The following is a 14,743-nucleotide window of genomic DNA, read 5'->3' on the forward strand; positions in this document are numbered from 1 at the left end:
TGCATTATTCTCTTATTTATGAATTCGGAAGAGGCTATCCATATACAATACTAACACATAGTACATTAATTATTAAAACTAAAAACTACAAAACCTAAGAAATCATCATTTATCTTGTTTATTTTATTTTTAATATTTAAATATTAATTAAAAATATAATAATTTCTCATGTTTATAAAATTAAAAAAACTCCTCCATCAATATTAAATTATACTAAAAATTCAAAGCCACAAATATATCATACCCACTAACTCACCTACCCAAATTCCCCCCACCTTAGAATTTGATAGTGGAGTTGTCTTCTTGCTTAAAATATACGTTTAGATTGACAGATGGCATTTTAGTTTCTACTACTTTGCTTGGCTACCAACATGCCTCCATTTTCTAAGCATGCTTGCTTGCCATTTGCTTTCAATTCAATCATGCCAGTCTTCGATCCTATCATTCTCATTCATCCAATACCATGGGGAAGCGTAGACTCAATTTCCTACTATATTTAATGTATTACAGCTATTAGGCACTTTCTAATATTTGCTCCAATTTTTTTGAGTAGATATACCATGTTTTAAACATTAAAACTTATTATTTAAACAATAAACAAAATTTAAAGTATCCATTTAAATATAAAACAAATATATTTATTTTCAATTTTTTAGAATATTTATAACTTAAATGACAGGGATAATATCATATTTGGTACTTATATTTTCATAAAATGCTCAATGTGGTATCTGTATTTTGAAAATGTCTAATATGTAATTAAATTATCAATTTGTGTATTATTATGGTACATGATGTTAACAAGGTTAGCAAATGCTAAACTAACTAATGAAAATTTGATACATTAATTGTTGCATTAAAAATTTTTTTTATAAAAAAATTGAAGCTTTATCAATCAAGGATGCGTAGCTAGCTGTTGTATGAGAACTTTCTGATTGAAGCAGATCGCCAACTTGCAAGGATGGTTGATCCTTTCTAGGAAAAATGGGAGGTTGACTAGAAAATGTCTAATATTTTGAAAATGTCTAATATGTAATTAAATTATCAATTTGTGTATTATTATGGTACATGATGTTAACAAGGTTAGCAAATGCTAAACTAACTAATGAAAATTTGATACATTAATTGTTGCATTAAAATTTTTTTTTTATAAAAAAATTGAAGCTTTATCAATCAAGGATGCGTAGCTAGCAGTTGTATGAGAACTTTCTGATTGAAGCAGATCGCCAACTTGCAAGGATGGTTGATCCTTTCTAGGAAAAATGGGAGGTTGACTAGAACCAGGCCTTCCGGGCTATCGGTCCTTTGGCGATCTGAGAGTTCAGTTCTCTAATGACTAGTAGATTAATAGTGAACAAAAAGATATGTAGGTATTTCTGGAATGATTTATCATACTGCCACATGTCCGAAGTTAGAAGGGTATAACAAATTTCATTTAAATATTATTTATATTATTGTATCCATCTTTCTTAAATTCATTTTTTTTTGCCAAAAGTATTCTTCCTGTAACAATCATAGCTTCAATATGCTCGTTCTATCACTCAACTTTCCTTCTTTTTCTAGTTAAACCCTAAATTTAAACTTTTTTCAGTGAAACTGGGATTCATGATTTATGTCCCATCCTGCTATGTTAAATACATGAGAATTATCATCGAAAGGTCAATGTAACATAAATTTAGAGGTTGAGACTTGAAATAAAGAATAAGCATGTTAAAACTATAGAATAACTTGTTTAAACTTTTTGTGATTGTAAGCCATTATGAAGGAAGTGGATCGAATTTGTAACATTTGAATTTAAATATGTGTAATTGTTATTTTTAATTTTTGCGATTGTAACAATTTATATTACTATTTGGATTTGAGATTTGAATTACAAAGTATTATTTTTTTGTATATAAAAATTTGATAAATATTGTCGATTGAGTCATAATTCGATTGGTAAGGACATTGTTGTCCGTGTGAGAAGACATAGATTTGAGTACGTTAAAATGCATTATCATTTTATTTAAAGGTTGGGGAGAGACTATATATAGTTCTAAGCATTATATATAAAAAAAAACAGATATGATAAGAATCTATAATGAGATTATTGTTAAAAAAAAATTATTATATCAAAAACAACAAAATCATCTATTCATATGCAGAAATGAGTAATAGCAAAATCAAAACTTTCAAAGATGAGGTAATTGGATTATTATTATTATTATTAAGTATATATGATTTCATGATCACGGAAGTGCATGCACTTCATATGAAAGTCAAAAGATAATTTTGGTATAAAAATAAAACATTTTAGCCACATAGTGGGTTGTTATGAATAAAAAACCTAAAGTCAAAAGAATAAAGAACTTTACACTAAACTGCATGCAGAAGAAGGCATAAGTTCACCGCCATCGCCATCACCATCACCATCACCATCACCATCACCACCCACACCACTAACAGTTCCTAGCTAGAGCAAATCAATTTCCTTTCACATATAATCATCATAGCAACGTTCTTTTAGTGGCAGAAGCTACTAGAATTTCAGCTAACTTTGGATTGGAGGGATTTATATTATATTAATTTCAAGTTTTTTTTTATTTGATTCGTGACGCCTATAAATAGAGAGCTTTGCCTTAACTTTTTTATCAATCAACTAAGCTTGTTTTCAGTAGATTTTAAGATTTGCATTGAGCTTTTTGCGTAAGTGAGGTTTGAGTATGGGGAGTTGTAGGGTTATTGGCGCTGCGTTCTTGGTTTTGCTCCTTGTAGATTTAGCTTTTGCTGCTAGGTCATTTAAGGCTGTAGGAAAGGGAGGTGGTGCTGGAGGAGGAGGAGGAGGAGGAAGTGGTGCAGGTGGTGCCAATGGTTTAGGCTCAGGTTCTGGATATGGTTCAGGGTATGGTTCCGGAAGTGGCTCAGGATATGGTTCGGGAGCTTATGGTAGTGGAGGAGGTGGAGGGGGTGGTGGGGGTGGTGGTGGAGGTGGAGGTGGAGGTGGTGGCAGCTCCGGATCTGGTAGTGGGTCTGGATATGGGTCTGGATCTGGATCAGGGTATGGGTCTGGTGGTGGGATAGGAGGAGGTGGTGGTGGTGGTGGTGGTGGTGGAGGTGGTGGCAATGGGGGAGGGTCAGGATATGGGTCCGGTTCAGGATACGGAAGTGGGTCTGGATACGGAAGTGGTGGTGGTAGAGGAGGAGGAGGAGGTGGTGGCAGTGGAGGTGGAGGTGGTGGAGGCAATGGTTCAGGTTATGGAAGTGGTTCAGGATATGGAAATGGGTCAGGTTATGGTAGTAGTGGAGATGATGATTACTCACCATAAATTCAAACTTCTTACTTAGTTAGCAATGCATTCAAACATTTAGGATTTTCCAATTTTCCGAATAAAAGTTCTATGTCTACCTATCACTACCATATGCATTTCTAAAGGACTTGTACTCTTTTGTATGGAATTCTAAATGTTGGTTATTTCAAATAACACAAAATTTTATCTTTTAAAGTCTGTATTAAAAGAAGGGTAAAATCGACTCGAATTCAGGTTAGATTATCAAACATACACACAAAATCCAGCGTTGCATTGTTTTTAAAAACGGTTATATTACTTAAAGTACTAGCATCATCACCAAATATCAACTAGACAATAAAAAACAAAGCCCACAACAGCAGGTCAAAGACAAAGAAGGACCAAGCTTTATAAAAGGAGACACCAGCTATGGTGAGAGCATCGGTCACATGAGATTGACAAACCATTCTTAAATTCGATCATAACACAACTCACCTGCTCAAGAAAAAGCACCAAAACCCAAACAAGCCCATGAAAAGCGTCAAATGAATACCTCATTGACAGAGCTCTTAAGTCTTAGCACCAAAGGCCATATCACCACCATTTCCACCAACAAATCACAACTTTGCAAGCTTCAACTCACAACATAGTTTCTGAACATGATTTTCGTGCTTAATTATATTTATATAACTTTTTATATGTTTATATATTTATGTTAGTGATTTTTTTTTTATATTTGTAGTTATTTTAATTTCATGTAGTATATTTCTATCATGTTTATGGTTACGAAAATCTATCATATCCAACATTAGTAAGTGTATATTAATATACTTTACAACATAATATTTTGATTAACAAAAGAATTGGAAATTTTTTATATCTTTAGATTTTATCACTTATAAACTTATACACAAATAATTCTAGCTATAATGATACTTCACAACACTGTTCAAAAGTTGTAAAAGTTCAGGTATTTGTTATGGATTTTCTTAATCTCTTCGAAAATTTTAATATGTAAAATTTTCCAACCCGTAGATAAAAGGATAAACATGTTCAAACCCACGAGCTCTTATATTGATAACAATACTGATGCCAACCAAGTTAAACTTCAATCAACAATTGAATTCTAAACCTTATGTGTTCATATTTATTTATTTTTACCAATTTCTACTTTTACTCATAACTCCTCCTTAACCCTTAAACTGAAGGAAAAATGTATTTTAGCGCGCTTGAACCCACATATTTTTAATTGATACAATAGTAACAATACCAATCAAACTAATGCTCAATCGAAGTTTATATTCAATGCTTAAATAAATTTAAAATTAAATTATTGTAACAAATTCTGCAAAATATAAGATAAATTAAGATATGAAAAAAAAGTAACACGTACATGAAGGATAAAATAAATTAGTTTATATTCAAGCATGTACTTTTTTTTCTTCGTATACTATGTCACTGTTATACCCCTTTTCTATCAAGGATACATGGTAGAACGAGGAGTGGTTTAGCAAGAGCTCAAGCATGCCTCCACGGATTCTTTGAGAGGATTGATCGTCAACGCATAACAACTTTGTACAACTTCATTAAGAAGAATGTCAGAGTAAGAACAAACAGTATCATGTATGGTGATAATTGATATATAACAAATTTGCCACCAAACTGTCCATACAAGCAACCTCCCCTATATCTACCTCAACATAAGAGTGATATCGGTTCGGTTCAATCAGATTCTTTGAATTTTTGAAGTGCCCGTTATAATTTGGTTTGGTTTGGTTTGGTACTTGGTTTTTCTATATTAATTTTTATTTTGGATTTTTAAATTTATTTTTGAAAAAATGAGCTTTACTTTATGACTTTTAAATATTATTTGACAAATTTTTAATTTTTTTATAAATATTCTAAAAAAATCATTTTTAAGAATTTTTAAATTTAAAATATTTATTTTTTATACCATAAGAATTTTCAAAATTATTATAAATTAAATAAAAATATAATTCAATTTCCTAGTTTTTAAACTTTTATTCCATAAATTATTCAAACACCTCGATCTAAATTGATTTTCAATTTTTAAATTTTTCAAAATTTCTTACGTAATCCTACCCTAACACACGAGGAATCAAGGATCCTCTCTTCTTCCTTGAGCATCCCTTAGCCACTTAAAAAGCCTCCTTCCTCTTGTTCTCCTTTCTCCCTTTCTTAAATTTCAACTCCAACTTTTCGCTTACCATTGATAAATCGATCTCTTTACAACTTACTATCTTCTCTTTTTTATCTCCTCTTTATTGACTCATAGTATCAACACACTGAATCTGAATCATTACTTCGAATATGTAATTTAGGGTTGTTTAATTGTTGATCCATTTTATAGATTATGAGGCTTTTGAATTTAAAACATGTTGAAATTTTTGTTGCCATAATGAAGCCAACAAGGCTAAGGCGCCATCTCGTAAAATAATTGCTCCTATATTTTTGTTGGAAAAAGATAATTTTGAACTAATTTTAAACTCGTACTATGCATGGGTTATAATTATTCATTATAAATTTGATAATATTTATAATCAAGATAAAATCAAATTTAAAAAAAATTAAATTATTTTTTTTATCAAATCAACTCTAAAATTCAAATTAAACACTAAAACGCACAACTTTTGTCAAGTACATGTATCAACATTGGACCAAAAATAAAACAGGTAGCACATTTAAAAAAGTGTCAAACTAATTACTGGAATAGTTTTTGGAATTGATGTTTTTAGGGGAAACTTCACAAATGGTCACTCAACTATGAGAGTTATTCTACTTTGCTCACCTAACTACAAAATTTTTCGATTGAGTCACTAAAGTTTTTGAAATTAGATTTTTTTAGTTACCCAACCGTTAAGTTAATAACAGAAATTTAATGTGCGCTTTTCTTTGAAGCTTTTAAAATGTTGCTAAGATAAAAGCTACACACTGTGAAGGAATGGCAAGGGAGTGGGCACTCTTTCACCACGAAAAGTAAAACAGTAAACAAACAAAAGATGTAAAAGTTGTTTACGCAATTCACTTTTCCTACATTTGTAGAGCCTAACTCATTTAGAAATATCCACACTCTTCAACACTTACAACAAGTGATCCTAACCTACCACACACCCATGACTAGTTCCTCACCCTTGTACTTTGAGGAATGATACTCTCACCACTAAATTCATTCCTGTAAATTTAACAAGCAAAACCACAACACAAAGAGTTTTACTATCAATATGCACTCATAAAATAAGGTTCCTCACAAAGACAAATTAAATGCTTAATTCTCTTTGTACAGTAACCTATACAAGTCTCTCAATTATATAGAATACTTCGAAACTAGTTAACATAAGAATATCTATATACATCCCTATAAAACATCAATAGAATAAGCTGAATACAGTATAATAATAAAGTCCAAAGTAAACATCAATATAATAATCCAATCTCCAAAATATGTTTCCCCAACTGATATAATCTTCATTGATAAGTTAGATATCATCCATATACTTAACACAATTCATAAATACCGTTCAATAAATTGTCAACATATCAAATATGAAAACTATCACAAACAGTTCCAGTGACCAGAGAGTGGACACTTCCTTAACACTCAAATACATTTTTTCATATTTTTCAACAATCTCCCATTTTAAAAAACAAAACATACATAATGCAGGAAATTTGGTTGTAATACAATGTTTTATTTGATACATATAATGTCTTAAATGATTATCATATATATATATATATGATGTATGCTTTCCTAAAGTAAAAATGCTAAAAATCTAGGATTTTTAGCATTCAAATATATAGGATTTTTACTTTAAATTAATGTTTTTTAGGACATATATTATAAAATCTTATAGAAGTAAGAAAGTATAAACAAATAAGTTATTTACAATTTCAATTTTGTTTTAATAATAAAATTTAACAATGCTAATTTTAAATTATAAATAATATTATTGATAGATTATTAAAAATATTTCTATTAATATTTTAATAATAAAAAAAATTACAATTTATAAATTTTTAATCATTCCAACCACTAAAGTAGATGGGTATTGTTTTTGAATGATAAGAGCATATGGGTGAGAGAAAACTATTGGACATGAAAGATAAAAGAGAATGGAATTTGAAAGTCAAAATCATGGGAATTGTAGAATATAAAATCCCTTATTAGTTGATGGAACTTGGATCGTATTTGCCACTAAAACTTGGTTCTCAAAGTCAAAACCAAATGCTAATCCTAGAACGAAAAAACAAAACCCAAGGACATATATATACAGTTTTTGACACTTTGGTGGTCACTTGTTGAAGGAACAGGGATGGTGTCTTTTAAGTTTCATTTTAATTATATATTATTTATTTAAGAGCTAAGTTCTCCCCACGGTTTGATGAATTGTTCTGAATAAAGAAACCTTGAAGTCAAAAAGGACATACAAAGCATGCACACGAAGACGACATAAGGTCAACACCGACATCACTAACAGTCCCAATACCAACCGCACTTTCTCTTCTAAACATTGCTTTCGTGACAGAATTTTGAGATGACTTGGAGAGATTTAAAATATCCATTTTCAAGTTTTTCTTTTTTATTGTTACTTATTTGATTGGTAACAACTATAAATAGAGTGCATCGCCTGAACCTTCTTTTCTCAACCAACAAAGCTTGTTTTTCGTAGATTTTAAAGCTTGCTTTTGAGTGTTTGTCTAAGTGCAGTTTGAATATGGGAAGTTCAAAGGTTATTGGTGCTGCATTCCTGGCTTTGCTCCTTGTAGATTTAGCTTTTGCTGCTAGGTTAGGAAAGGGAGGTGGTGGGGGTGGGGGTGGGGGAGGCGGAGGTGGCGGCGGCTCTGGATCAGGCAGTGGCTCTGGGTATGGGTCAGGATCTGGATCAGGGCATGGGTCTGGTGGTGGGATAGGAAGTGGTGGAGGAGGTGGTGGTGGCAGCGGTGGCGGCGGTGGTGGAGGCGGTGGCAACGGAGGTGGGTCGGGATATGGAAGTGGGTCTGGATATGGAAGTGGAGGTGGTAGAGGTAGAGGAGGAGGAGGAGGTGGTGGCAGTGGAGGTGGTGGTGGCGGAGGTGGTGGTCATGGAGGAGGGTCAGGATATGGATCCGGGTCTGGGTCCGGATACGGAAGTGGGAGTGGGGGTGGAAGTGGAGGTGGTAGAGGTGGAGGAGGAGGTGGTGGCAGTGGTGGTGGAGGAGGCGGAGGTGGAGGTGAAGGCAATGGTTCGGGCTATGGAAGTGGTTCTGGGTATGGTTCAGGGTATGGTAACGGTGGAGGATGATTTCTGAGCATAAATTCAAACCAATGATGATGTGGTTTACTACTTGACCATATACTAAAATGACCATGGTTATGTAATTTTCAAAAATAAAAGTGTAATGTTTGCTAGCACTCTATGCATTTCCATATTATATAACGAATTACACATGTTTTCTAAAGACTTCTAAGTCATTTATAAGAGATGACTATTAAGATTATTACAATATATTTCCTACTTTTTTTAATAGTTTATTTTCATCAATAAATCACATATACAAGAGAATAAATTGATTACATAGTTTGATTTTCTTACATCTATGGAGCCTATTTAAGTGAGATGAATCCACTATCTTTGAAACAAATACTACTAGTGAACCTAGATCTAACACATCCCAATGAAGAATCATCACTTTTGTTCCTCAAAGATTAGAGCTCTCATTACTAAATTCTCTCTTTAAGAACTTAGCTTGTAAAACCAAACACGAAGAGGTTTTACAGTTAAAGTGCACTCTTACAAATAATGTTCTTTACTAAATAAATAAGTGCTCTCCATACATAGTCTTAAAGCACATAAGCCTCTGACATATAAGAGTTAACGGCTTGCTAAGATAAAGATAAATTATAATGAAAATCCCACTAAAAGAACCTTATAAAAAGGATTTATAAATGCCTTGATAAAGTCCAAAATAAATCAAAGATCTTCAAGACAAGTCTTCTAATCAGTCCCGATTCAATCTCTATATTTCACGGGATTCAGCTGCTTGACCCAATCTAATCTAATCTTCAAATATGGTTCAGCACGCGTTCATAAGATTATTTAAGTCATTGCCAAGTGATTTGGTTGAAAGGATTTTCAACTCCAAATAAGGCAAGTATATTTCTTGTCGATGTGCTAGCGAAGGTGGTCACTTCCATTGACACATTGACATCCACTTGAAATATATTAATGTATTAAGTAAATGAATTTAGAGTTAAAATCGAATTATTATGAAAAAACTATACATAATGTGGGAAGGCTTAAGATATTACATAGAGTTAATTTGAGAAAATAACTCAAACAAGGATGATATGAAAAATAACATGTATAATATATAAATTCTAGGTTAAAATCTGTTATTAGTTCTTGTACTCTTCGTGCATATTTAATTTAGTCCCCTTTTTTTTAGATTTTTTAAAATTTAAGTCAAATTGTTAACACTATTAAAATTGTTCTGTAACTTGAGGTTTATTACAATGAATTTCTTTTAGCTACATGACTATCGAGTATGATTTTATTTTTAAAATTTACGCTGTTACACCATCGAATTTAAAAATAGAATTTTAACAATTGAATCTGAATTTTGAAATTTAAAAATAGAAAGACTAGATTCTAATTATATAACGAGTATAAAGACTTGAACATATATTAACCTAAATTATCAACACTAATGATTAATATGTAAATTATTGAAATTAATTTATAATACTTATTAAATTAATTTAATAAATTATGTAAATTATATTATAAACTAAAAGTATGACAACAAATAATCTGTAAATTCCAAAATATGATATGATTAGTACATAACACAAAAATAACCTATGATGTTAATTTCATAATGAAATATAGTGTTAGGAGTATCAACATTCCGATCATTTCATAATTTTACATTCTTAAATAGTGTTAAAATATCGAAATATAAGTGTAATCTCATTATAACCCATTTCTTAAATTATCTAAATTTCAAATGAATTCATTTGAAATTTAAGACAAAAATTAAAGTTTGCTTTTATTATATTAATCAATATAATTGTTTTTTCCCAAAAAATAACTATAACTAAAAACAAAAGTCACTTTGAAAACCTTGGTTCAACTTTTTTAATTTCTAATTTGTTCAAAATTTTCATGATGGAAAATGTAATAGGCTAATTTCGGCCTGACTCAGAATAAATAAAATCCAAAAATAAAGAGTCCAACAAATTAACAGTCCATTTACATCAAAAGCCTAAATAGCCCAAATTAATCCAAACTCAAAACCAACCTTAACCCAAAATTCTAGCCCACTAAACCTAAAACTTTTCAGCAAAAAAATCCTAGCCCCCTAGTTGTCGTTGCCGCTGGTGCCTCCACGTCAACACGCCTGTAGCACCTCCAAGCATCTACGCCTCCAAAGCTATGCCTCCACGTTGCTCCGTACCAGCAAGAAAAAAACAAAAAGAACAACAGTACAAATGACAGATGAAATGTGTTTTTATTTTTTACTTTTCGGCTATATAAAAGCCATACAAACATCATTGTAAAATAGGAGACGAAAATCAATCAAAAAACCCACAAAGGTGGTTATTTTATTCTCTGTTTGTTTTCTTTTTTAGATTTAAAAAAGGTGATCCATATATATTTTTAGTAGCTTTATATTTGTTTTATTTTCAAAGAAAAACGAGTAATAAAAGAAAAGGGAAATCTTACCTTTTTGAGTTTGCACAGCCGTGGGGAGGGGTTGAGGTTCACCATCACCGATGAATGATGGTATTTTGAAATCGTGGAGCTGAAAGAGGCCAAAAGGGCCTAAAAAATTTTCTCCGTCCACCGTATACGGCGGCGCTGTCGCTGGAGACCGGCGACCACCACGATGGTCCGGTGACCAGAGTTTGGAGGGGGAAGAGAGAATTTGAGAGATCGAATTTTGTTTTGTTTTTTTTTTTTTTGAGAAAGGAGGAAAAATAAAATTTTTAAAACAAATTTGGCTTATATAGGGCCTTTAAACGACGTCGTTTAAGGGCTGATTCTAATGGCCCAAAACGGTGTCGTTTCCCCCTTAGCCCGATTTTGACCTGACCCATAGCCAAAGCTCGCGTTTTTTTTTAACGGAAGGGCTAATTTTACTTTTAGCCCTTCCGATTTTTAATTAGCTTTTAATTAGGTTTCTTTTTATTTTTAATTTAGGCCTTATAATTTATTTCGTTTTTCAATTTAGTCCCTCCTGCAAGTGCTCGTTTTGGATGGGAGGAATAATTTCCCTTTTGGTCCCTCCTTGTTACTTGTGCATGCCATTTGGTCCTTTTTCAGATTTGCCCCAAACTTTTGTTTTAAGTTCAATTTAGTCCCTTTTTTGTTATTTCGGCTATTTTATCAAATTAATTAATTTTATTATTATTTTTAATATCATTTATTATCATCATTATTATTATTACTATTATTAATATTATTATTTTTACCATTACTATTTATTATCATTATTGTTACTACTATTTTATTTTATTTTTTACCATTATTATTATTTTATTACTATTACTATTATTATTATTATTATTATCATTTCTTATTTTTTATTAAATATTTTTATTTTATTTTTTTATTTGTTTAAACTCTTCTATAGTTTTTATTTGTTTAATACTTATGTTTTTGTTAGCCTTGTCTTTATTTGTCTTATTTTTATATATTTGTTCATATTACTGTTATTAGTACTATCACATCTATAATTATGTTGTTACGTGTATTAATACCGTGATTCCTTTTCACATTTATACTATAAATTGTGCAGCATTAATCTTTACTCGACGAATGAAACTATATTCTCTAGAATAAGTTTTTTCGTATTTCGAGATTCGAAAGGTCGTTCCCTATCTTACGGGGTTTTGACTTTCTCGATGAATCTGAATAAACGAACATTTTTTAAAGCAAGAATTTTAAATAATCTCGGGAATTATGAAAAGATTGTGTTCTAACTCATGGAATGTGATTTCTTTCTAAAACCGAGATGTACAGGCCAATTTTGGGCCCTAAACCAAACAACCCACAAACCCAACATGACCCATTCACACTAAAGCCCGTCAAACCCAAAATACCACCAGCCCAATAACTAAAGTAACCCAACATCAAAAGAAACAAAAAATAAAAAAACCCTAGCCCCATACTCTGCTACGCACGCCTCTGACAACTTGGCCATTGCCCATGCCGTCTGAAGTCACCTCCACCGTTTGCCCATCTCCTGCAATCGGACAAGACAGAAATCATATAAAAATAAAATGTACAGGGTTATAAAACCCGAATGAAAGGTTGTAAAAAGGGGGGTCTTTTTTTCTGTTTTTTTCTTTTTCTTATTTTCGGCAGTTTAAAAACAAAGAAGCAGAGAATACAGATTAGTTTTCAGGAGCAACAATAGATCAGTATTGAATATTATCAAAACACCAAGATCAAAGGATTAAAAGCTTAAAAAACCCTAAGGTGATTTCTTTTTTTTCTTTCTATTTTAAATTCGGTTTTAAGTTTTTTTTAACCTATACATATATTAAAACATAAAAGAAAATACAAAAAAATAAAAAATATAAGAATATAAATTTTTACCTTTTCCGGCCACCGCACGCGGTGGCCGGCGCCGGCGAGCCTCCGGTGGCCGTCTGGTGACCGACCCCCTGGCCGGATTCCCCTTCCCCCCTCCCTTCTCTCTCCCTTCTCTCTTCCCTCTCTCTTCTTTTTTTTCTTTCCCTCTCCCCAAATGATTTTTTTTGGTTATTTTAGGCCTTATATAGCCCTCCAAAACGACGTCGTTTTGGGGGCTACACTTAAGCCCCAAACGACGTCGTTTTGACCATGCCCGACCCATCCGACCCGACCTGCCAGGAGGATCCACGTGTTTTGTTTGAATGGGTTATTTATGTGCGCGGTCCTTCCGCTTTTTCAGGGTTTTGCAATAAAGTCATTTTTCTTGTTTCCAATTTGGCCCCATAATTTCTCGCGCTTTTCGATTTAGTCCCCGCTAATGTGCTGCGTTTTAATGGAAAGGAATAATTGTTGTTTCGGTCCCCCTATGTTTTGTGCGCGCTCAAATAAGCCCTTTTCTCTTTATTTCCTTTCACATTTGCCCCAAAACTTTGTTATTAGTTCAATTTTAGTCCTTTTTATTTGTTTTTGTTTCTTTATTAAATATTACATTTTTTGTATTTCAATATTATTATTATTATTATTATTATTGTACATTAGTGTATATCTTCATGTATGTATATATATATGTAGTAATGTTTTTATTACTTTATTTTAATATTTTTTATTATAATAGCTTTTGTATTTCAATATTATTATTATTTTTATTATTATCATTAACATTACTATATATTCTTATTAGATGTATATATACATATATTACTGTTTTTAATGACTTTATTTTAATATCATTTTATTATATTTACTTTTTTGTATTGTATTACATGGTTATTATTATTATATTTATTAGTGTATGCCTCTTACCCCCGTATATATTTTTTAGTACGTATTAATAGTCAATTTTTTTTCTAAATATATATTATATGGATAGTTTATATGTAATATCATGTATATATTTTAATATTATCAGTTATATATCTTTATACTATATGATTTCTAATACTACTATTTATATATATGTATAAGTATGTGTGTAGTGTACGAAATAGTTTTCTTATTATTATTATCATTTCTAAGGTATGTACGTATTGTATATGTTCCATATATGTTCTATATATTTTTAATATTACTAGTTATATATAGTTCTTATACATTTCCATGTACATATTTTTATACCATCTTATGTATATATTCATTGTTTCTATTTCGTGTTTAATTCTAGTATTGCGCTAAATGTCGTATAGATCTTTATCATTTTAATATTATTGTCACATTGGTTATTTGTTTCAATATATGCCTAGCCCTATCATTTATTTATTTTTATTTCATATCAATTTACTTTGCATTATTTCGAAAATCATATACTTGTTTTGCTAATTAATTTCAATAAACAAGGAAATGTACCGATTTAACATTAAGTCATCGAGTTCATCGCTATGTTGGGTGAACGTCAATTGACTCGTGTTAAAACGGCATATCCTTCTCAAAAAACCGAAATAAACTAAAATCTCTCGTCCTCTTTTAATTGGATCACGACTAAATTTTAATATTGAACTCGTATTTTTAAAAGTCAAGACAACACGTGTTTAGGAGATACCAATTTTTGGGCGTCGCGAGGGTGCTAATACCTTCCTCGCGCGTAACCGACTCCCGAACCCTAATTTTTCTCTGACTTTTAACGTAGACCTTAACTCGGCCTTTTCCTCGTTTTTAAAGAAAAATCTAATAGGTGTCCGATCACACCTAGAAAAAGGATCGGTGGCGACTCCCGGTTTATTTTAAAACCAAATTTCAATTTCCAATTTCCTAATAAATCGCCACAATTTAGCGACCCCA

General features: G+C 31.5%; 1 protein-coding gene across 1 annotated transcript; it reads left to right on the forward strand.

Moving 5' to 3' along the window:
• Nucleotides 1-2,537: 2,537 nt before the first annotated feature.
• On the forward strand, nucleotides 2,538-8,771 carry LOC107960896 (glycine-rich cell wall structural protein). The gene is made up of 2 exons (XM_041112053.1): nucleotides 2,538-3,299; nucleotides 7,958-8,771. Exons 1-2 carry the CDS (start codon nucleotides 2,703-2,705, stop codon nucleotides 8,567-8,569), a joined length of 1,209 nt encoding a protein of 402 aa, XP_040967987.1. The 5' UTR covers nucleotides 2,538-2,702; the 3' UTR covers nucleotides 8,570-8,771.
• Nucleotides 8,772-14,743: the final 5,972 nt, after the last annotated feature.

Source organism: Gossypium hirsutum, chromosome A05 (genome assembly GCF_007990345.1).
Source record: "Gossypium hirsutum isolate 1008001.06 chromosome A05, Gossypium_hirsutum_v2.1, whole genome shotgun sequence".
Taxonomy (NCBI): domain Eukaryota; kingdom Viridiplantae; phylum Streptophyta; class Magnoliopsida; order Malvales; family Malvaceae; genus Gossypium; species Gossypium hirsutum.

Coding starts and splice junctions, on each gene's coding strand:
- LOC107960896 (XM_041112053.1), top strand. CDS start 2,703: ATGGGGAGTTGTAGGGTTATTGGCGCTGCGTTCTTGGTTTTGCTCCTT. Junction 3,300..7,957: donor GTGGAGATGATGATTACTCA/CCATAAATTCAA, acceptor TGTTTTTCGTAG/ATTTTAAAGCTTGCTTTTGA.